This window comes from Anolis carolinensis, chromosome 1, assembly GCF_035594765.1.
Source record: "Anolis carolinensis isolate JA03-04 chromosome 1, rAnoCar3.1.pri, whole genome shotgun sequence".
NCBI lineage: Eukaryota > Metazoa > Chordata > Lepidosauria > Squamata > Dactyloidae > Anolis > Anolis carolinensis.
The window spans coordinates 33,354,192-33,379,068 of record NC_085841.1 but is presented as its reverse complement, the minus strand read 5'-3'; the positions used below and the strand labels follow the sequence as shown (position 1 = coordinate 33,379,068).

Here is a 24,877-nt window from a genome sequence, read left to right as displayed (position 1 = left end):
ATAAGTAGATAAGTATAGAAATGCAAAGGATAGGAAAACAAGAATAATCGGAATGTTATGAGAATATATGAGGAATTTCTTTTTGGAAAATGCGACTGTGACAATGTTATAATTTATATAACCAAATATTTTTTTAAAAAAGTAGGGAAATGAGCTTAGTAGTTCTCTGACTTTCTGGACTTCCTGAAAATTGACTTCGTGAATGTTGTCATATTGTGACTAGAAGGAAGAGAAGAGTCTCACATATTTTTTTCATTCCAGCCAGTGTGCCTTGCTCTGCTTGAACCTCTTTAAAACAGCTTAGAAATAGAGATAAGCACCAACCCCCAGTGTTGGATACAACTAGACTTAATGTCAGGGGAAAACACAATTTATACAATTACAGAGCTTTGATTCCATTTTAAAGGCCGCAACTGCATTCTTTAGAATAGTGCAAACTAGACCTCTCCAGCTGAAAATCCAAAATGCTTCAACTTCAGCCATCAATCCCAGAATTCCATAGAATGGAGCCATAACCATTAAAGTAATTTTATAGCAATACAGTGTAAAAGGGACCTACATTATATCATTCCAGGCCAAATTTCTATGGTTGAGAACCCTATGAGAAGTTCCAAGAAAGTTTTGTTCCAAATCAATATGAAACCAGCAAGCTACCTTTTAAATGAAATGTGAGAACTACAACCCACTCCCCACAGCAATATATGTACAGTGTCCCCTCACTTTTCGCGGGAGTTAGATTCCAGGCCTGCCCGCAAAAAGTGGAAAACTGTGATATAGCGGCACTATATTTATTTCAATAAATATAGCCTCCCTCCCTCCCTCCCTCCCTCTTTTCCTCTTTAAACATACTGTTCTGTCTTCCTTGTTGTTCCTGGGGCGATGAGGTTCAGGCAGGGCCTACTGGTGCTGCCTGCAGGTGGCTGAGGAGGAAGCGCGGGCTGGGTCACGTGACTCAAACTGGGCCCTTTTGTGCCTGCAAAGGGAGGGAGGGCCAGATGGAAAAATCCGCAATACAGCAAATCCACGGAACCCAAACCGCGGATTAGCAAGGGAACACTGTATATGTAAAAGACAGGGGCTCCATTTTATATTGCCATATACATTGGATTTCAATGTTTGAGGCCACAGTGAATGCTAAAACACTTTGCCAGTTTCTAACATCATCATAAACTAGCTATGAAGCTTTTTTGGTATTGAATCACTTAACGGTGCAAGTGAAAGGTTGTATGTGTGAATATTTCCTGTAAACAAAACCTAGAGGACACATCATGTCAAAGAGAGGGATTCACAGATTAATCATATACATTACACATATATCAACACTTCCATTGCTTCAAGGAAGACTATTGAATTCTAATACTAACCATGAGACTGAATTATTGTATGACCTGGAGCAATTTATTAACCTCTCTGTAGTTTTCTGTATATTTATTCAAGAAGGATAATACTATTTTATATCCCAGGAGTAGTAAGCACTAATTAGTTAATGTATTACAATGTTCTATGTAAGCGATAAATATAATTAGCATTAAATTAAAATGATAGTGTCTATAAATTCCAACTATGGCAGAAAGAGAAAATACTTTTAAAAATGTGGTGCTCAGACTAGGAACTGGGCCAATCCAGGAAATGGTCATGGAAACTCACTTTTTATCTTCTTCTCAAACATATCTTTGCAGTATTACCCCAATGAAAGCAGAATCATAGTGCTATAATTGTTTAGTGTAAAAAAGTGCATACCATGCTTTCAGTTCATTGGCATCTTTGCAAATAAAAGCATGAAAAACATGTTCAAGAATAACATGGGAAGTAGCAAGCAGGAGGGGATGGTTCGAGCTATTGGAAATGCTAAATAATAATAATTATTATTATTATTATTTTATTTTATTTTTATACCCCACCCCATCTCCCCGAGGGGACTCGGGGCGGCTTACATGGGGCCAAGCCCAGGCAATAAGCAATATAAAACTCAACAATAAAAACAAATCATAAACAAATAAAATCACATATACCAATAAACAATAAACACGCTTTGATAAAAACCTGGGTTGGCTCCTAAAAGGGGTAGTGGGCCAGAAAAGTGCAAATAGTTTTGTAAAGTACAGATTAGGAAAGAGGTAGGTACCGGGGACTATTATCCCATTAAAGTGCTGGAGGAGGCATACACCTAAGACTATATACGGCTAAGGAGTAAAAATACTATTAAAATAGAATGGATAAAGAGGGCAATCCCAAACTAAGGAAATCAGTTGCCAAAAGCCTGTTGGAAGAGCCAAGTTTTCAGGCTCTTCCGAAAAATAAGGAGGGCAGGGGCCTGCCTAATCTCCCTGGGGAGAGAGTTCCAGAGCCGAGGGGCCACTATGGAGAAGGCCCTCTTCCTCGTCCCCACCAACCACGATTGCGACAGTGGTGAGATCGAGAGGAGGGCCTCCCCTGATGAACGGAGAGACCATGCAGGTTCATAGGGGGAAATACGATCACGAAGGTAGGTGGGTCCCAAACCATTAAGGGCTTTATAGATAATAACCTGCACCTTGAATTGGGCTCGGAAAATAAATGGCAGCCAATGGAGCTCCTTAAACAGAGGGGTAATTTGCTTCAGTTAGTAGCCTTGCATGCCGAGCGCTGGACTAGTTGAAGTTTCTGGGCCGTTTTCAAGGGCAACCCCACGTAGAGTGCATTGCAATAATCCAGTCTAGAGATAACTAAGGCATGGACCACCATGGCCAGATCTGACCTTTTGAGGCACGGTCGCAGCTAGCGCACAAGTTTTAATTGTGCAAAGGCCCTCCCAGCCACCGCCGACACCTGAGCATCAAGTGTCAGCTCTGAGTCCAGGAGGACCCCCAAGCTGCGGACCTGTGCCTTCAGGGGGAGTGTGACCCCGTCAAGCACAGGATAGCAATTTTCCCAGTGAAATTACATTACACTATAGTATAAAATTATTTAAATTTTATTTGGAGAAAGGTATTTTAGTTTCTGTGTTTAATATTCTCATCTACCTTTCCCCCGTATGGTTCTCAAGGTGGCTTATAAAGTTAACATTTATATTATGTAGAAGTTTTGAACTATAATTAACTTATCAATAAAATTTAAAGCAAACAATTAAAAGAAGAAAAATATAAAAACTCATAAAAAGGGACTTCTTTCCTGAGCAATCAGCCCTCAAAAGGCATAATTAGGAGGGAGGCAGTCTAACTAGCTAGGACTTCATCACATGGGTGATGTCCATCATTGTGATTCACCACCCTCTGTGGAGAATCTGGGTGGCAATGGAGCAGTAGCGGAGCAATCCTGGTACCCTGGCTGCCAGCTGACACTTCCCCAGCCCACGTGGGAAAGTGTCACTTTGTGGCTTGAGTCTGTCAAAGCCCCCTTTGTTCTTACGGAACACAGGGAGGGATTGTGTTGGCAGCAGCGGTGTCCCACCATGCTGCCACCCCATGGAGCCCCACCGGAAGTCACCTTACATCGTTTGATGGGTAGTGTGGGGTCCCATGGGTGAACTGGGGCCGAAGCATCATTGGACAGTTTTTTTGCCCCATGTGATAAGACTGTAGGAAACGAGTTCCAGAACTTGGGGGTAGACACTGAGAAAGTTTTGTTCTGAGATCACACCAGAGGTGGGGCAAAGGAAATAACATTTTCAGAAGACCCCAACTCATGAGCAGCTTCATATAAGAGGATATCGTTCCTCTGATAACCTGGTCCTGAGCTATGTAGGACTTCTAATTATGCCTGGACCCAAGCCGTAGAGAGTGCTATATATCATAACTAGCACTTTGAATTGTGTCCAGAAATACACTGATAGCCAATGGAGCCATTGCAACAAGGGAGTTGTGTGCTCCCTGTAGCAAGCCCTGGTTAACAATCTGTACCAGCTGAAGTTTCTAAACATTCTTAAAAAGTAACCACACAAAAAGGCATTAGATTAATTGAAATAGCATGTCAATGTTCTTTGAAGACCAAATCTCTGTTTCATGCTTGTCATATATATCTCAGCTCATTGTGATTCCCAAATTACTATAGAGAGTTAATAGCTAAATAAGTGGTTTGGGGGGATACAATGCTTTTTACTTACTGGGCAACAGCATTTAGCATTTGACATACTGAACAAAGCTGACCTCCAAATTAGTTCACAGCCATAAGCAAGCAGAACATAAGAAGTCACTTTGAAGTTCAGTGGACACAACCACCTGTTTTAAAATATTAGATGTTCACTTCATTCTTTGTGGAGCACTACAAGCAACTGTAATGGTACTTGACAATATTGACATTTATGCTATGTCTCTTGATGATGCCGTTTCTTTTCAGCTGAGTCATTATTTCAGAAAGCATGTATGAAAACAAATAAATTTGGGCTGTGAACAGGTTAAATGGCACCAGTTCATTATGGCACACAGATTTATTTTGTTATTATAAATCAGTTTTATTCCACATTTTTTATTATTCCCTTGGATTAAGCCCTCCAATTAAAATCAATAGAAGTGCAAGTGACACAATCAATCTAGATATTTGATTATGGATTTGAAAAATCCTTCTTTTTTCCTGTGTTGTTTAACTAGCCTTCCCCCATATCATCCCTAGAGCACTAGAAGTTCTTATTGACAGCAATGAATTATGAATACCACTCCAGAAATCAGATCCCAATTTATATTGTAAGGTATAGATGAATCAAGGGTACAAAAAACAAAGTGGAAATAGTAGTCAAAGCATTTAAGAAGTTCTTTTTAATGGGAGAGTTGTACTATTGTAAAACTTAACTTATCCAATCTAAAACAAAACATTTTAGGGCTTTTATAGGGTATACCCAATAAGCTATTTCAATTTTTACTGAAGTGTAGCTTGAAATAAATCATGTCAAAAAAAGGGATTGAACTAATTTACATATCAAATATAAAGGACAATGGCTTGAATTGAGGGTTTTTTTCCCCATTGTAAGTAATCATGACATTATTACTGACAGTTGGTCAAGATGTTTCATGTTATTTCTTCAAAGAGTGACAGAATGGGATTTGCATTGGCCAAATGGGTCAGCTTTGTTCCATTTCACTAACTTTCAGAATCAGAGTAAATCATTTTAAAGCACAATTAACAGACTTTCAATTTTGCTAAGTGAGGAATTTAGTATGGCATTTGTGGAGCTCCTGTGGACACTTGCTCGTTTTACAGTCTTCTCAGATCCATCTCCAAAGGCAGTATTTCTGAGTTCACATTGAATAGAACTGCACATGCACATAGGGACACATGTACACATATACAGACTCAAACATATCCTCAAATATTATGGGTCAGCAGTTGTCATTAGGAAATGGAAAAGACTGTGTAACATCAGGAGCTGTTTTTTCAGCAAGTCTATCTATGTATCTATATCTTTATCTACACACATACCGTATTCACTCGAGTCTAATTTGCTAGGGTGCACATTAGATTAAATGGCACACTAGAATTGCATAAGATGGCCCTTTCCTCCTTGTCTCTGATGCTGCTAAAAGGGGATCACCCATTTAAGGCACTGGCACTGCTGCTGTTTGAGATGGGGGTACCATGATGGTAGGTCCCCAAGCTCAGATTTTTGATAATTAGAGTGTGCAATACAATGGTGTTCTAGACTTGAATAAATATGGTATATATGAAATTACAGGATAATGGGTAGTGTAGGACTGTTTGACACAAGACACTCCATATATGTTGTTCTTGTTTAACCTGGACACTAATTGCATGCATGTAATTTCTGAAAACTGTTTTGGATTTCATTAGTTTTAAAGCTAATGAAACTCAGAGTTTTCAAAAACTACATGCATGCATGCATGCATGTATAAAAAACCACTGGTAAAAAAACTCACTGAGAAAATGATCTAATGCTGTCATGTGTTCTGATTGCTCAATTAAGATATGCCCTGCGTGGATCTTTACTTTGTTTACCTTATGACATTGAGAAGCAATTAAACTCTTGCAGCATAGAGAGGTGTTTAGTTAAACAACTTGTTAAAGAATGAAGACTTGGGGGAATTCTTGTTACAGAGTAAACAAGCAATGAAGGAAACTTGGGGGGGGGGGTAGACCTTGGAAAGAATATTCAGAGTTGAATTCTCAAAGTATTGTTTTTGAAGACTTCGTCATTAAGGTCACACAATTCATTCATTTTATACTCTTTGCAATGTTTTTAATACTAGATTATAATTAGAAGGCTTGAGATTCTGATCCAACTTTAAGAAAGGCCAACTCATCCATCTATCCATCAACCAAAAAGAAAGATAGATTGTTTACTTGTTTTGGGTTTTTTTTGTATAGTTGTTTGCTGATTTCCATTGTTTACTGATTTGTTGCTGTTTAATATTGGCCTGAGTTTCTGTTGCCCTGTATTAACATTTTGAAATGTGGCTTTGGTATATTTAAGGTTTATAATATCTTTGTATCTTTGTACTTTTACCTGTGGTGTTTTATTACTTTAGTACTTAGAGTACTTGGAAATATTAAAAAGATTAGAATAGCTGAGGATACCTTCAAATGAACTATTCAATAGAAGACTGTGAGCCCTTAAAGAAAAGATATTATGTAAGAAATGATAATGAAACATTAATAGCTGGAGAATATTGCACTATACGCAATGAACACTTAGAAATGTATGATTATTTGAATAAATAAATAAATATATAAATATGAAATGTCAAAAAAAAAGAATAACAATGTCGAATAGGTTTTGCTGTAAATTCAGTCAATCAGATGGATATTGCAATTCATATGATGCATTTTACACAGTGGCAGAAACAGGAAAAATGATTCCCTCCTTTTTTGAATGCAAAAATAAAGATGAAAAAGAAAGAATTTCGTTTATTCTATTCTATTACTGTCTTTGCCATGAATGGCTTGATGTTGTGCCATTTGCTGTTCCTATTACAATCTTTGTAACATGAATAAGAAATTTGAATGCTAATGACTAACAGATCACATTGCATGTCTGCTTGGAACTACACTGTACTAGTCTGACCTTTGCAATATTATGTATTCTGATTGGCTGTCCAGTTCACCTCTTTCCCACAAGTTAATAAGGCTGTAAAAAGGAGAGAACTTGAAATGGCCAGCCAGTCAAATTACAGAATATTGAAAAGGTCAAAACAGTACAGCTCAGAGGGAAAAAAATTACAGGAATATATGAGGCATTAAAATTATTGTGACAATGATCATAAGAAGAATGGGAAAGGATACCCATTTATGTTATTTCACTTTAGTGAAACCAGTAGGATGGACTCAGGACAGTACTAATTCGTGCATCAGCAATCCACAAGAGTTTTGCGCATCTATTTACATGGGTGCTGAGTTATTGGGTTTTTTTTTTGGTTTTTTTTTTAAAAAGAGAGATCTCTAATATTTTGGATGCTCTTTTGAATTCTTTCTTTGTGTTGAAATTCTCATTTACCAGTCAGGTTACTTGATGAAGCTTATAACATAATTGCCCTGTTGTTTTAACCAGATTGTTAGACAGCTTTCCATTTTGTATCTAACTATATATAGAAAAATAGAAGAAATGAATTGCCAGAGATTGTCAACAAAAGGCTTCTCCTTGGTTTTTTGTTTTTCTTTTTTTTTAATGCAAAGTTAGAGGTCAAGCACTCCAAAGCAATCCTGAATTAGCTCAAAAATGCTTCGATGTTGCCTCAGTTTTGGATAACATCTATTATTTTTCCAAATCAACTGAGAACTCAGAAAAATAACGTGTAACATCTTATTGTTGCAAGAATTATTATCAACTGTTAAGGGAAAAGTGAAGAAGGAGGTCTGTTCTAGAGAACTTATATATTCATCATGGCTTATAGCCATGGAGAGTCCTGTTGTCCATGGGCTTATTTTCTTAGTCTTTCACATTGATGGCCATCACTATTTAATATAGTAACATTCTGAGCCCACATTCTGAGTTGCCTTTTATTTGTCTTGATTCTCTCATCATTCAACCTAGGATCTAATATTATTAGAAAGTATCTGTGCATTTAACGGATTACCTTTTAGGAGTTTCTGATATCTTTGCTTCTGAAAAAGTAAATTCCCATTCTCCACTGCATGTGATTATCCATTTGTACATGACTTAGAGGAGAGGAATTTTCATACATCAGGAGATTCTGATTCATAATTAAGAATTTTTAAAAAATTCTTTTAGTGCATATTTTAATAAAACTTTGCATCTGTGGAGCCATTCTGTCATTACTGGTAATTTTTATCTCTAAAAAAAGTTGTTGTTTTCATGGCACCTCTGTCTGTTGGAAAATATTTTTAATCTACTCCTTTTTTGTGTTCAACCTCTGTTGATCCTTTTTCACCTAAGTCATATTCACTGATTACATAGCTGGAGCAAGTTTAGTTTTGCTTTTAACAAGATATGTAAACCTTTATCTTGAGTCATATTTAATAACTACAGAATGATGTGAGGGTAAAAAAAGATACACATCTCTCAGTATCTTGTGTATTTCCCACTTTTGCTCACACGGCAGGGGAGATGATAGCCTGCAGACTTTATCCAAACTATAATATATCTGCTTTGTGAACTTTCCTGCGTACAACAACCCCTAAGTACACTTGAGTCAAGGGGTCATTTATTTTCCACCCTTTTCTTCACAGCAGGACTTGCGAGGCTATGAGATAAAAGTCTTCTTCTTTTTTTAAAAGGAAGAAGTTACATGATCTACAGGTTGTAGACAGTATAAGGAAAATAAAAAGTTCCTTCATCTCCCTGCATCAATGATCTCTGTGGCATTTACTTGTCATTTTGTTAGTGTTACTTACACAACCTGATCTTAGCAAACACAATGGGAGGCTGGCCCGGGCTGTCAAAACGAACAGCCAACCCAAAAGATCAGATATCTTGGACCTGTGTTTCAAAAGAAAAAAATCAGTTAGGTGGTGTCCACCTTTTGCACTATGTGAGTTCCTTAGAGGGTTACTGTTATGACATAATTAATTAAAGGAGCTGGGAGATCAAGGAAAAGTAATCTTTGGATGACTAGCATCTTTTTGTTTAAGTTTCCACTGGTATGAACAGGCTGTGCTGCTAGTGCAGGGCTTCCATGTTTTAAAAACATCCCTTAATACACATTTTTGCACAATGTTCCTCTGTCATTCTAAGACTCTGCTTCATGTATTTGGTTGCAGAGAAAATTTCAGACCCATCAACTGTCAGGGGTTCAAATCAGCATGAAATTCCCTGTTGTGTAGTGAAAGGGACTTTTCACTCCTGTTAGGGAGCCAAGTCATTAAAGACAGTTTGCACCAGAAATATAAAATGTCCTAATTGATTCAGCCCTTTCAATGGGTTCATTTTCATCTCCATGCTTTTCAAGCTTTTTAGCATTTTGACTGCATGTCCCATTAGGCTTCTTCTCTACTGTATTAACATTGCTTGTTTCTTTTTTAATCATTCTGACAGGTTGTTACACTTTGTATTCCTTTCTGAACTCGTTTAGCTCGTCTAGGGATCTCTATAAACTGTATGATTTTTCTCTTATCATCACTACTGGACTGATGTTCTCTTTTAATTCCAGCACTTGTATTGGGCACTTCTTGAACTACCTGGCTTGTAGTAGGCACTTCAACTTCCCCATCTTGTCCTTCCTCAGACATTTGTTCAGGAGCTGTGATGTCTCATGGGCCTTGTAGTCCCGTTCCTAGTGCTATTGTGGCAGATGAGGAGGAAAACATGGGATTTCCACCGGTTCAGCTTGAATCGGAGCCTCGCCACCTGGAGGATGTTTGTCCTCATGAAGTTAACCAAACAAGCCTTGGGCAGAATTCTCCCCCGTTCTCCCGAAAGGACAATTATAATAGAGATAGAGGAATCAGGGAGGCTAATCGCCGGAGTCTCAGAATCGCAGCCAGACAACTAGCTGATTAGGTCTGCTTCCCTTGGGAAATTCTAAGGAGTCATGCATCTGGACAGAGTTGGGTTTCGCTTCTTGTTCTCCAGGGAAAGTGTTCTGTTGGCGGGAAAACAAGACCCTATATAGGAGTTTTGCCGCAAGGGGAACCTTGCGGAGTCAATTGTTCAGCTTGAGGAGAGAGATCGTGTGTGGACTTCGTACCCCAGTTCCTTGTTTCCCGGATCGAGTTTCCAGCCTTGCCTTGTTTCACAGATCAAGTTTCCAGCCTTGCCTTGTTTCACGGACTTCTTTGGACTCAGTTCATGTTTCATGTTTGCCTCGTTTCAAGTTTTGATCTAGCCAAGAATCAAGTCTATTTTCCAGCCTTGTTGTCAAGCTACTTTGGACTTTAAGGACCCTGTCATTTCCCCACACTTTGCTTGGCAAAGTGTATGTTTCGGTCAAGTGGATTAAAATTTTGAACTCTAATATCTTATATTGGACAATACATTTCTGGACTATATTTGACCTCATCTGAAAGGTCTGCTTCTGAACTATATTCTTCACTTGTTTTTATTGACTTTATATATTTCTATAATAAAGATATTAGATAGATTCTGGCCTCTGTGTAAGGTTATTGGTGCTCTGCAGCCTGGGTCCTGACAGTTTGACTCCGCCACCTTAAGCACCAAACAACCTAAGGCCAGAATGTCTACAGGAACCGGAGCGGAGGCTCAACCGGCCAGTTACACCATTTCCCAAGAAGAATTCAATAGAATCCGTGATACTCTCCGAACGCAGGAGGGAGAAATACTGGGCTTGAAGGAACGCAGAGTGTGTCTCCCTGCCCTAGCGCTACCAACCAAGTTTTCTGGAGAAGCCTCCAAGGTTCATGTTTTCCGTCGCCAATGCCAGGCGTACTTAGAAGCCCGCCAAGCTGAATTTCCTGAAGAAGATGTCAAAGTGGCGTGGATCTACAGCCTCCTAGATGGTCCTGCGGCCAATTGGGCGACGGCGCTGTTTGATGCAGGTTCCACGCACCTAAGCTCTGCGCAAAATTTCTTGAATCACCTTAGAAAGACCTGGGGGATCGAAGACGACGAGGAGGCGGCCGGCCATAAACTCCGGCGTCTCTTCCAAGGGGACAGGCCATTGTCCCGGTACATAGCCGAGTTCCGGGTGCTGGCTCAGAGCACCGGCTGGAACGATATAGCCCTTAGAGGACAGTTTCGCGAGGGCCTCAACTTCGAGATGCAGGAAGAGATCTCTAAGGTGGATCCTCCAGGGACTCTTGAGAGACTCATCAACCAGTGTTTACGAGCCGAAGCCCTAATAGCCAACAAAAAACAGTGGCTCCGAGGCCAGAGTGGAAGAGCCGGAGTGAAACCCCCCGCTTCTGCCAGTGTTCAACCACGTCCAGTATGGAGATCCCCACCGCCAGCCCCAAACCCCATGGGAAGCGAGGATGCAGTTGGGCAATGTGCGCCCCAGATGAGATGTTGCCGAAAAGGCCCGCCGCCAACGTTTGAATCTGTGTTGGTACTGCGGGAACGGGGGCCACTTCGCCAGAGAATGCCCAGACAAAAGGAAGCCCGCCGCCTGTCTGGCGGCGGCGTCCTCCGCGGAGACGGAGACGGCCGAGGCGGCTGGAGCAAAGCCGGTGGGGGAAGCCAGCGACCGGGCGTAGAGAGGCTCGCCAACCCGGTCAAAAACCCCACTCAAGAGCCGCAAACCGGGGTCCTATTTCTCCTGGTGGTCACGCTGTGGTCAGTGAAAAAAGGACCGCACGAAAGCTAAATCAAAGGCAGCAGCGTTGGGCTTTATTCTTTGAACGTTTTGACTTCCAGATCCATTATGTAACCCCGGCTCAGACCAAGCAGGCAGATGCTCTATCACGGAAACCAGAGTATGCTGCAGGACGCAGAGAGACCTCAGAATCTCGATTGCTGCAGCCCGAAAACTTTACCACGCTCACAGTGGAAAACACCAAATCCACTTCAATTGAACCAACTCCCTCTAACCCAGAACCCCTTTGCGCTCAAGAAATTAGAGCCAGTCAGCAGGCAGATGCCTGGGCTCAAGAACAGATTCGCCAAGGTCTACGTTTCCCTTTCTCACTTAAGGATGGGCTACTATGCTACAGGAATCATGTTTACATCCCTCCAGGTCCAGGCAGAGAAAAGGCACTTCATCTGTGTCATGACTGCAAGCCAGCAGGGCATTTTGGACTTTTCAAAACCATGCACTTGATCCTACGAGATTTCTGGTGGCCCAAGATCCGCAAGGATGTGGAGAAATATGTCAATACCTGCCCGGTATGTCAGCGTTCCAAGACAAGAAGGGAGAAGCCGTCAGGGCTACTGCATCCCCTTCCTACTCCATCTCGCCCATGGGAGATAATTTCCGTGGATTTTATCACTGACCTACCACCCTCCCTTGGATTTACCATGATACTAGTGGTGGTGGACCTTTTTTACCAAGTTGGCCCATTTCATTCCCTGCGATGGTCTCCCCACGGCCAAAGAGACTGCAGATTTATTCCTTCAGCATGTTTTCCGGCTACATGGATTGCCCAAGAGTTTAGTCACTGACCGTGGATCTCAATTCACCTCTCGTTTCTGGAAAGCACTACAGAAACTATTGGGCATAGACTCTCGTCTATCTTCAGCTCACCATCCCCAAACCAATGCCACTCTGGAACAATACCTTCGCTGTTATGTAAACTATCAACAGGACAATTGGGCTTCCCTATTACCTCTATCGGAGTTTGCTTACAACAATGGTGTCCAGGCTTCAACTAAAGAAACCCCGTTCTTTGCAAACTACGGCTTCCATCCACGTTTCTTCCCTTCTGTCATTGAAACTTCAGAAGTCCCTGCAGCGGAGGACTGGCTGCAAGAACTCACAGCGGTGCAACAACTCTTGCACCAACAACTGGATCAAGCCAAGGAGGACTATAAACGCCACGCTGACGGCCATCGCCAGCCGGGCCCTGAAATCAAGGTAGGAGATCGGGTTCTGTTGTCCACTCGCTTTTTGCCCTCCCACCGTCCTTGCCAGAAGTTAGATGCCCGCTTCATTGGTCCCTACCCAGTGGTGGCGCAACTTAACCCCGTGACTTTCAAACTCCAACTTCCGCGCTCCATGCGCATTCATCCGGTGTTTCATCGTTCCCTGCTCCTTCCGGTGGATGGGGTACGCCCCGATATGGACCGGCCGGCCCCCGCCCCTGTTTTGGTGGACGGGGAGGAGGAATTCGAGGTTCAGGACATTTTGGATTCTCGCTTTCATCGCCGCCGCCTTCAGTATCTCATTGACTGGGTGGGTTTTGGCCCCGAAGAACGCTCTTGGGAAGACGCTTCCACAGTCCATGCCCCCGACTTAGTTTGCTGCTTCCATCAGGCCTACCCTGCCAAGCCGCAGCCCCGCGACTCGAGGAGAGGGGCCATGTTGGAGAGGGGCCTTGAGGAGGGGGATAGTGTGATGTCTCATGGGCCTTGTAGTCCCGTTCCTAGTGCTATTGTGGCAGATGAGGAGGAAAACATGGGATTTCCACCGGTTCAGCTTGAATCGGAGCCTTGCCACCTGGAGGATGTTTGTCCTCAGGAAGTTAACCAAACAAGCCTTGGGCAGAATTCTCCCCCGTTCTCCCGAAAGGACAATTATAATAGAGATAGAGGAATCAGGGAGGCTAATCGCCGGAGTCTCAGAATCGCAGCCAGACAACTAGCTGATTAGGTCTGCTTCCCTTGGGAAATTCTAAGGAGTCATGCATCTGGACAGAGTTGGGTTTCGCTTCTTGTTCTCCAGGGAAAGTGTTCTGTTGGCGGGAAAACAAGACCCTATATAGGAGTTTTGCCACAAGGGGAACCTTGCGGAGTCAATTGTTCAGCTTGAGGAGAGAGATCGTGTGTGGACTTCGTACCCCAGTTCCTTGTTTCCCGGATCGAGTTTCCAGCCTTGCCTTGTTTCACGGATCAAGTTTCCAGCCTTGCCTTGTTTCACGGACTTCTTTGGACTCAGTTCATGTTTCATGTTTGCCTCGTTTCAAGTTTTGATCTAGCCAAGAATCAAGTCTATTTTCCAGCCTTATTGTCAAGCTACTTTGGACTTTAAGTACCCTGTCATTTCCCCACACTTTGCTTGGCAAAGTGTGTGTTTCGGTCAAGTGGATTAAAACTTTGAACTCTAATATCTTATATTGGACAATACATTTCTGGACTATATTTGACCTCATCTGAAAGGTCTGCTTCTGAACTATATTCTTCACTTGTTTTTATTGACTTTATATATTTCTATAATAAAGATATTAGATAGATTCTGGCCTCTGTGTAAGGTTATTGGTGCTCTGCAGCCTGGGTCCTGACAGGAGCTTACCTCACTGTGTCTTCAGGGCTACTATCCTCATGGCCACTGGAAACTTCTGGATTATTTACTGGTAGAAACACCTCTGAATTTCTATATACATATCCATATTGCCATCCTGAATCCAACTCAAAATTTGCATTTTGGATAGCATTACTTTGCCATTTTCTAAACCAAATAGATAATTCCTGGTTCCCCAGTCATAGCCAATAAACCTGTATTTCCCCAGCCTCATCCTAACAGGACTCTTTTATCCATGCCAGGTCTGCAAGCTCATCCAGAATTAGGTCCTGGATGATTGCTGTTTTTCCATTCACAGACCTGGCATTTAACAGCACCACCCTTAATCTGAAGGGACCACCATCTTGGTTACCCAGGTTTACCATATCAAAAGATCATTTAGGAATGTGAGTAACCCTGAAATTATAAAATTCTAGAGATCCAGTTCTCTCCACCCCCCACCCCCCAAGCATTAACAGCTATTTATATCGATCTGTGCTAGGGTTAGGGAGCAACCTGAATAGTTAGATCTTAAAATAAAATTGATGGGAAGCAAGGCAGGTTATATGGTGGATTAAAGTAATTGAAGCCAGGTTCCCAGTTAAAGTGCCAGTCCCACACAATAGCATTTTGTAGTTCTTTAAGTCGAGTAGCAGCCACACACCCCAACATAGTTATAGCAGCATCACAAATTACTCTACCAAATGGTTAATAAAGTCCAAAGCCCTTCTCCCCCATCATGATCTTAAAAGCTTTCAACTGACAAAACCCATTACACCAGTGATTTCTAACTTTTGGCTTCCGAGTGTTTGAGACGTCAACTTCCAAAAGTCCCAGTCAGATTGGCCAAATGTCAGGAATTCTTTGTGCTGAAGTCTAAAACATCTGGAGGTCCAGTGCTTGGGAATCATTGCATTACACCATCAAAAAAAATGATTTTGAATATTTAACTCTGAAATGAATGTTGTCTATCAGGGTTGGCCCAAGGCATTTTACCCCCTTTGGGAAAGGGCAAGATGGCACTCTATCCTATTCCATGGACAGATCTGGACAAGATACGATCCTCCATCACATCTTAGGACAGAAGGCAAGCTTAAAGTGACACTTATTACAGTAATCATAATTGTCTTTGCTGCATGCACTCCAAACCTACTGACTAAAGCAGTTGTTTCACTCATTCTAAGGGCGCAGTTAGTCCTGTTGGCTACTTATCATCTTACCACTTGAGTCCCTGTTGGTGCAATGGGTTAAACCCTTGTGCTGGCAGGACTGCTGACCAACAGGTCAGTGGTTTTAATCCAGGGAAAGCAGGTGAGCTCCTCTGTCAGCTCCAGCTCCCCATGAGGGGATATGAGAGAAGCCTCCCACAGGATAGTCAAACATCAGACATCTGGGTATCCTCTGGGCAATGTCCTTGCAGATGGCCAATTCTCTCACACCAGAAGTGACTTGTAGTTTCTCAAGTTGCTCCTGACATGAAAAAAGTCTTGCCACTGGCTCTTCATGAAACCAGAGTAGCCCTGAAAGAAACTCCTAGCCAGTTTTTCACATATGTGTCCTGGCTGAATAGAGTTGACAACGAGTTGTTGATTAAACTTTTGTTGTTGAGGATTCTGTCAGAAAAGAGAAGGGACAAAACAAATAGGCATAAAGTCTTGTCCAGAAGGGAAACAACTACTCTTGAAACTTACCAGCATCCCAAGCTATTGCTCATACAGGCATGAGGCACGTTCTTGTTAAACTGCTGGGTTTAGAATTACGAGTTAGGTGGGAAGAAGGACACATATGAAAAAAGGAAAGAGGAATGCACTATCCACTTATACTTACAAATAGGATCCAAGGCGAGGCGGACTAGTCAGGAATGCCATTGAATGATATGAAATGCTTATCAGTGCCGCACTTTCTTTCAGGCTGAACCAATGTGGCTGCATTTTCCAGCCCACTGAAAGTCAAGTTTATGCAGTGAAAAGTGGCAAAGCTGCATACTCTCAGCATGAGTAATTTGAAAATATTTAAGGAGAGTGCAGGGGTATGTGTGTGGGGAGAGAGAGAATTTCCTATTATTTTAGTTACCCATAGGACAAGTTGCTTAGTTAAGATACCCTTATTCTGTTCATAATTCATGTTAGGATATCTGTCACCATCTTCTCTGTTTGAATTTGAAGCAAAGAGCAATTTGAACTCCTGTGATGCCTAACTCATTATAAATTTGCAAGTTCATTTTGGGGGGAAGCTGAATAAAATGGTTATATAATTACGTACTTCTCATAATTATTGAGTAATTATATACTTCTTATAATTGCCAAGTAATCATTCTGCTATAACTAGAACTTAATGTTACAACTAATTATATAATTACTGTGTATTAAGTGTTGTTATCTAGGCAACAGCACAAAATGTTGCTTTGCTGATAGCCTTTTTTCAACAGCATTTTGAAACATAAAAACTAATATTTGTTAGAGGCATGAAAGTGGGTTGTCCAAATTCAACACACAGCGAAAGTGATAATTTATTTCAAAAGAAGTGGGTGAATTGCTCTGTGAATTGCTTTCTTTTCTATTTATAGCTTGTCTGTGAATGATGTGGTTGTGACAATGGTAGTGCCAGACTACAGAAAGAGGGGGAAAATGAGAGCACTGCCCCGTGAAAGAGTGCTGGGAGCTAACACCTTCTCTACTGTTTATCTAAACTGAGTTAAACCCCTATCTGTAGGGGAAAAAAGCTGGAAGAGAAGGCAGAATGCTGTGCTGAAGGACAATTAATAGGCACCAGAACCCAGTAGAAGCTCAACAATGGTGTGTGTGTGTATCTGTGCATGCATGCATATGCGCATGCACACACAAGGAATCTGAAGTCATACTGTGTAGGAGGACTGTCTTGGAAAAAGGAGGAAAAAAAACCATTATTTCCCCCCATTCCCAGAAATACAATCTTGTCCAGGGAGGGGGAGAAAATACTCAGTAGAAACACTAAACCATTTTACCCTGTAGCTTTAGGTTGGCTCCAACCAACCTAATGGTTATTGGTCTATCTGAGTACTTTGGAAGTCCAACATTGAGGACCTGTGGTGGCCCTAACCTGAGGTGGTAAAGCTAGAGGAACTTAGGTCAAATAAAAAAACTGCCTTATTTGATCTTTTGGTTTGACACCCCCCCCCTCCCTTCTGAGTTTTGATGGAGTCAAAAGCCGGCAATGTTCTACTCCCCATGAAGGGAGTAGATAGCATTGCACTTTCCAATAAGGATTCCACTCACCCATGAAATTTTCCATGAGTCCCCAGTTCTCTACCATTGCAGTCATGGATAATTGTTCACTACTAGCACTCTTACATTGTCCGTTTTTGCATTATCTTGGTAACTTTGCTTGGTCCTTCCTTGGATGCCTAAATTATATTTTTAAATGCTCAACTTAAAGTTCAAATTACTTTAGTATTATACATTTTGGAACTGAAGGAAAATTGCATGGGGGGCAATGCTCTCATTTTCCATAGTTATATGGTGCTTGTTCTGTTAAAATAAAATTGAAAGGAACATAATACATTAAAATGAGTGAGAGTATAGCACAGCATTATTTATTGGTACATTTTATAGATGTTTGTTTTTGAAGTGAGAATACAATGCATATGTTTGTATTTTTGTTTTGAATATCATTCTTTTTAACCAAGAGTTGATATGGGAACAAAGCTCATCACATGTTGAAATAGTATATATGAATTGTTATGCATTATGTTTTTCCCCAATTAATATCATACGTTTAATATATTTGTCCAAGTCTATGTCTATCAGCATTCCTCAACTTTATCTTGGAAACAAAAATTACAAACAGCTATTTAAATATTTGGGAACCCTATTATAAGAGATTGATATGGCAGTGCTTTCTCTTTTTCTTTTCCAGCAAATGACAATTATGCTATTATCAATGGCACACAAATTTTATATACCACTAAAGAAGCAAATCTCTGGGTCTCCATTAGTGAATTAATCCCATTTTCGAACTACACAGTTGCAGTGAATGCTTCCAATAGTCAAGGTTACGTATTAAGTAAGCCTGTTGCAGTAGCCATACCTCCAGCAGGTAAGTATAAGGAAATTTTATGTTTTGTACATGTCATAACTACAGCACACAAACGTTTTCTTAGGATCATTTTATTATCGCAGTTATATATTCCTTCCTTCCTTCCTTCCTTCCTTCCGTCCTCCCATCCTTCCTTCCTTTCTCTTTCTTTCTTCCTTCTTTCCTTTCTCTTTCTTTCTTTCTTTCTTTCTTTCTTTCTTTCTTTCTTTCTTTCTTTCTTTCTTTCTTTCTTTCCTGAAACCTCTCCAGCACTGCTCCATAGACCAGGGGTCCCCAAACTAAGGCCCGGGGGCCGGATGCGGCCCTCCAAGGTCATTTACCTGGCCCCCGCCCTCATTTATAATATAATATTTTATATCAGTTTTAATAATATAATATATTGTATATACATATGATATTGATAATAATATTATCATTTTGTACAATATAATACTAATAATAATTCCATATAATAATAATAATTATATGTTATATATTACATATAATATTACAGTATAGTGGTATAGTTCAATATAGTAATATATAATGCTAATATTGTGCTATGCTAATAATATAATATATTGTATGTACATACAGCTGCTCTGAGTCCCCTTCGGGGTGAGAAGGGCGGGATATAAATGTAATAAATAAATGTAATAAATGAATAAATAAATAATTTTAGACTTAGGCTCGCCCAGATTCTGAAATGACTTGAAGGCACAACAACAACAACAACAATCCTAATTCACTTGACTATCTCATTGGCCAGAAGCAGGCCCACACTTCCCATTGAAATCCTGATAGGTTTATGTTGGTTAAAATTGTTTTGATTTTTAAATATTGTATTGTTCTGTTATTGTTGTTTTGCAATACAAATAAGGTATGTGCAGTGTGCATAGGAATTTGTTCGTTTTTTTTTTGTTTTTTTTCAAATGATAATTCGGCCCCTCAACAGTCTGAAGGATTGTGGACCGGCCCTCTGCTTTAAAAGTTTGAGGACCCCTGCCATAGACTGTCACTTTGAGTTGAGCATGTCTAGAGCCCTGTCCATCTCACTAGTCTCTTTTTAAGGAACTGGAAATGAACAGAAGATTATTTCTGGTTTCTTTAGAAAGTAATTTCACCCATGTCTTTTTGGCCAAAACATATGTGGGGGCTTTCTTTCTTTCTTTCTGTCTTTCTTTCTTTCTTTCTTTCTTTCTTTCTTTCTTTCTTTCTTTCTTTCTTTCTTTCTTTCTTTCTTTCTTTCTTTCTTAGGGAGTTATAAGGTAAGTGTAACACATGGAGTATTCTGGGACTGCATTCCTCCCATTTTGATATTCTCACATTTGAAATCTTTCTTAACAATATGAGAGCCTGAAAGGGTGTTGTGATTCACAAACATGCCCTTGGGGCCCAAATAAATTTTCTTGAGGCATAATAATAATAATAATAATAATAATAATAATAATAATAATAATAATAATAATAAAAAACAACTTTATTTTTCTATCCCGCCTCCATCTCCCCACAGGGACTCGGGACGGCTTACACAGGGGCAAGCCCAAAAACAAATAGAAGACAAAGTAAAATACATTTAAAAATGGCAAATTCAACCAGATAATATACATTAAAAGCAAATAATATAATATAATCACAGTAAAAACCAGTTTAAAACATAAGATAATAAGACAGAAGACCCACCATTTAGGAAAATTGGAATAAAATGGCAAGGCAGTTCTTTTATATGCTGTTTACATTGTATTGTTTTGGGCATGGCCCCATGTAAGCCGCCCCGAGTCCCCGTTGGGGAGATGGTGGCGGGGTATAAATAAAGTTTTATTATTTATTATTATTATTATAAGGCAGTCTGGGCGAAAATGCAAAGATATGTACTATAGTGCCATTTGGGGGCATTAAGGGACAAAGTGCTCAACATACTCAGTGAGAATTGGAGTGAGATTGGGCTTCAAGTTTCTTCCAGGAAAGAGTAGAATAAAGTGCAGAATATAATGAAGTTCATTCAGTGGGGTTTTGGTGATGGGGGCTGGATTATTCAAAGGCACACCGAAAAAGCCAGGTTTTTAACTCCTTTTAAAAAGATGATAGGGTGGGTGCTTGTCTGATCTCCCTATAAAGGGAGTTCCAAATCCAGGGGGCCACAAGAGAAAAGGCCCTCTCCCTCGTCCCAAGAAGCTGAGCTTGCGATGGAGGTGGAAGTGAGAGAAGGGCTTACCTGGATGATCAGAGAGATCATGCAGCTTCATAGGGGGAAACATGGTGCCAGACAGCTTACATGTCTGGAAGCTACACCCTTTGAGATCATCTTAGGAAGCAGGGCATGTTTAGCCTGGAGAAGAGAAAATAAAGAAGTGTAATGGATCACCATATTTGAAAATTTGTGATGCTATAATGAGGAAGAAGCAAGCTTGTTTCTACTACTCCAGAGACTAGGGACCCTTCCACTCCACCATATAACTCAGAATATCAAGGCAGATAATCCACTATATTTGCTTTGAACTGAGTTCACACTGCCATATAATCCAGTTCAATGTGGATTTTATACAACTGTGTGGAAGGGGCCTAGGGCACATAGGAATGGATTCAAATTGCAGGAAAAGGGATTCCACCTAAATATTAGGAAGAACTTCTTGATGGTAAGAACTGTTTGACAATGGGATACATTAAAGCTTATGTTATTTGATAACTACCTCCTTCAGATATGAGTTCTATATCACATAGCATTGATAAAATTAATCACACAAAACATCCTACAGCTGGTCCATAATGATCTCTCTCTTAAACTCCCTCTCCCTCTCCCTCTCTTTCTCTCTCTCTCTCCCTCTCTCTCTCTCTCTCTCTCTCTCACACACACACACACACGAAAAAAAATCAAAGCAATCAATGACAAACAGTTGGTAAAATTCATCATATAAAATATCTAGACATCAAAAATTGATCCAGAAATCACCAGTAACTATATTTATAGATATAAATATAGTTAGTAAACAGATATGGATAATACACAAAACACACAAACAATGCAGTCCAGCTGTAGATACCTACATGATTTGTGTGTATTTGACCTATGTTCATTTTTTCACTGATTCTTTTTATATGTATCAAGAAAGAAATGGGGGGAGCATGCCTGAGAGCATCTTTAAAGATAGGAATATATTTATGCCAATTTATTCCAGGAATTATGATATACTTTCTTTCATCATTTGATTGTTGTTGATTACAATTAGGAAACTTATAGCTTTGAAATGATCTTTTTTATGACCTTGTGGTACTTTAAAAGCAATACCTCATTGATTAAATAGGTTTTAGTTCATGCTTCCTTTTACTTAATGATCTGAAAACATATTATCCTGATTTACACATAAAATCATGCTGAAAAGCATGTGGCATTCACTAGTCTATGTGTGTTTAAGTAGAATTAAATTAGTACTGAAAGTTATTAAAGAAATCTTCCATTCCATTGTCCAGTGGACTGTGATTCATTCTGAAATGAATAATAAATGAACCAGCACATATGATAAAGCATTGATATATAGAGCATTCTATAATCCATATTTACCTTGCCATTATGTTTTATTATACTAATTTTTTTTACTGCATTAACACTCTAGGACCTAATGTCACATCTTTAAATGAAATAGTAAACTGTAGCATTATGTTATAATCAACTCAATTTACTAGAATTGCCAATTCAATGGAAGATTAAGTGAAGAATTACTTTTTGAGTTAACTTTGGGGAATATTTGGGCTTGTGCTGATTTTCCTCATAGAGAAAGATTCTTTTCCTAGATTAGAAATGGCAATAATGCAGCCATACTGGTTTTGTTGGGCTGTAATTGTTAGCACCCTTCACTAATTAAGACTGCTAGAAATTGTGGCCCAATCTCTGAAGGGCTGCATATCTCTCAGATCAAGAATTTGAATCCTGTTCCCAAACCTGCCCTACCCAGGAGGCGGTAGCCCATAGACACATACACACACACACACACACACACACACAAACTCTGGGAGTGGCCAACTTTTAGCAACTGAGTAACATGTTTTCACTTCCAAATTTTGGTGGGGTCACAACTGAATTTCACAGCGTAGCACTGACCAAACACTCATCAAAAAAGAGCAATTCTGCTTTATAACAAAGTATATGAGAACCAAACATCTTGTTTGAAGCTATTGTTTACAAGAAGCTGGGGAAAGGTGAAAGTACTAGTCTTCAGAGGACTTTTGATTTGCATCACCAAAATCCAGAAATGTTCCAACAAATTCAGGGTGAAGCAGTTGACCACTAAAAATGTATCAGTGCATATGGACTAGGGACAGATTGGGATATATGCAGCAAGAGGATTGCGTATTGCACCCAGGGTGAACTGGATCACTATGTTATGGTTATGATATCCATTGTAGCCCATTTCTTCAGTGGCTCCATGTTGTAGTAACTTTGAAAGGTGTTCTTAATGCCTGTAATTGCAAAGAGGAATACAAAGTCCTAAACAGATATTGCCTGGTTATGAGAGAGAGAGAAAGAGAGAGAGAGAGAGAGAGAGATACAAATATGTTGTACATTTGTTTCCTCCTCCATCACAACAGCATAAACAAGGATAAAGCTAAAAGTTTGCCATACTCCAGAAATGTTCCAATAAGGAATGCATTCTAACTCTACTGTGAATCATTGTTCTTTTATTCAAATGCATAAAATGAATCAAACAACATGAGGTGTAATCTGGGGGTGATCTGCCTGTAACATTGGCAAAATCTGTCACCTTAATGACCAAAAGGTTGGACTGTGCTGATCTGGCTGGCTAGACAGATATTCCCCTACACTCCCTGCCCATTCCACACATGCCGATTCTAAAGCTATGCACTCAGTGGAAGATACAGTGTACTGCTCTTTGATCATGGGTGATCTGTGTATCATGACCACTTACCAGTGATACCCAATGGTTTCTATATTGAGGGTGAGTGAATCAAAAAGAGTGGGCAATAAAAGCATCAAAAAACAGATTTTATACCAACATTATAGCTGTAGCACAAAGCCATCCAGCCAAGCTGTTTTGTGTGGTTAGAGGCGTAATCCAACCTGGCCCATAAGAGATTGTTGCCCACACAACAGCAAGCTGTGAGGAGCTTGCCCACCATTTTGCAAATAAGATCACTCTGATTCGCTCTGACTTGGATGACACAATTGATATAGCTCCTGTGGATTAACCTTGGCTCCTGCTTGTTAGTGGATACTTTTCAATTTGTGCAGCCTGAGGATGTGGACAGGATTCTTGAAGAGGTGAGAGCTACCACATGTGCTCTAGATCCTTTTCCTTCCTGGCTCATAAAATAGGCTGGAGGAGGCTGGTGTAGTGGGTCAGGAAAGTGATTAATGCCTCCTTATTCAGGGCAGCATTCCCGTGACCTCCTGTTTATTTGTGTGGTACTTACTTTGAAAGTACAGAAACTTCATTTTTGTGGCTGCCAAAACTATATTGAATTGGTTGGGACTCAATGAGATATTCATTGAAAAACTATAGCAAACTGTGCTGCAGGATGTCCCACACCTTAATAAACTTTTTCCATGCTTTTATGATAGAACCAATTATTAAATGATACTTATAGCCCAGAAACAAAAGATATGTAACATAGTGTTATCTAGATTCATTTCAGTCTGGTTTCAGACTTGGTTATGGGACAGAGACAGCTTTGTAGATGACTGATGCAGAGAACTAGTGGATGACCAATGCCAAAAACTGGACAGGAGAAGTTTGTCCCTGTTGATTCTCCTGGACTTTGCAGCAACTTTTATTTTTTTATTAAGATATCTTATAACATATATAAAGATAGTAAGGCGGGAGGGGGAGGGGAAAGAAACATCATAGTAAAAGATAAGAAGAGAAAAAAAAATAAAAGGGAGAAAGAGAAAAGGTATGTGGTGGGTTTAGGAGGAATGCTGACTTCCAGTCTTCCTCACATCTGTTGTCATACTCCTTTTCTTCTCCTATTTGTGTTTCTTGCTATTCCCTCTTTAGCTTTCCCTCCTCTGGAAAGCAATTTGTTTCATACATCAGTCCTTTCTGTCCAATTTATTTTTTCTTGTTTCATATATTGTAGTAGTGATGATCAATCTCTTAGGTTCTCCACACACACACACCCAGAAGATCCTGACATAATAGTTGAGCTAATTTGTCCATTTTCATTGTGTCCATTATTTTTAAAATCCCTTGTTCTGCTGTTGGTAGTTCTTTCATTCTCCATTTTTGAACTTTTCAGTGGCTTTTGATACTATTGAGTTGACCACAGTATTCTTATGAGTTGCCTTCCTAGGAGGATGGAACTCAGGGGTACTGTTCTTCAGTGGCTCCATTCCTTTCTGGAGGAACAGTCTCAGAAAGTGGTGCTGGGGGACTCCTGTTTGACCCCTTAGCCACTGGTCTGTGGAGTCCCTCAGAACTCCCCCACTGGGAGAGGTCATCCAGAGTTTTGGAGTGTGGCACCATAGAGTTGGGTGCTAGTTCTATTACTCCTTTCCATCTAATTCCAAGGAAGCGGTTTCTGTGCTAAACTTGTGCCTGGCTGCTGTAATGGATTGGATAAGGGCAAACAAACTGAAGCTTAATCCAGACAATATA

The 24,877-nt window shown here is 40.2% G+C and overlaps 1 protein-coding gene across 1 annotated transcript in view; it reads left to right on the top strand.

Annotated features, from left to right (window-relative positions):
- The window catches only part of ush2a (usherin), a 617,513-nt gene that overhangs the window by 314,168 nt on the left and 278,468 nt on the right, over positions 1-24,877 (top strand). The window contains exon 39 of the mRNA XM_003216022.4: positions 18,108-18,287. Coding sequence (XP_003216070.2) covers positions 18,108-18,287 — 180 coding nt within the window. The remainder of the gene's footprint in view (positions 1-18,107; positions 18,288-24,877) is intronic.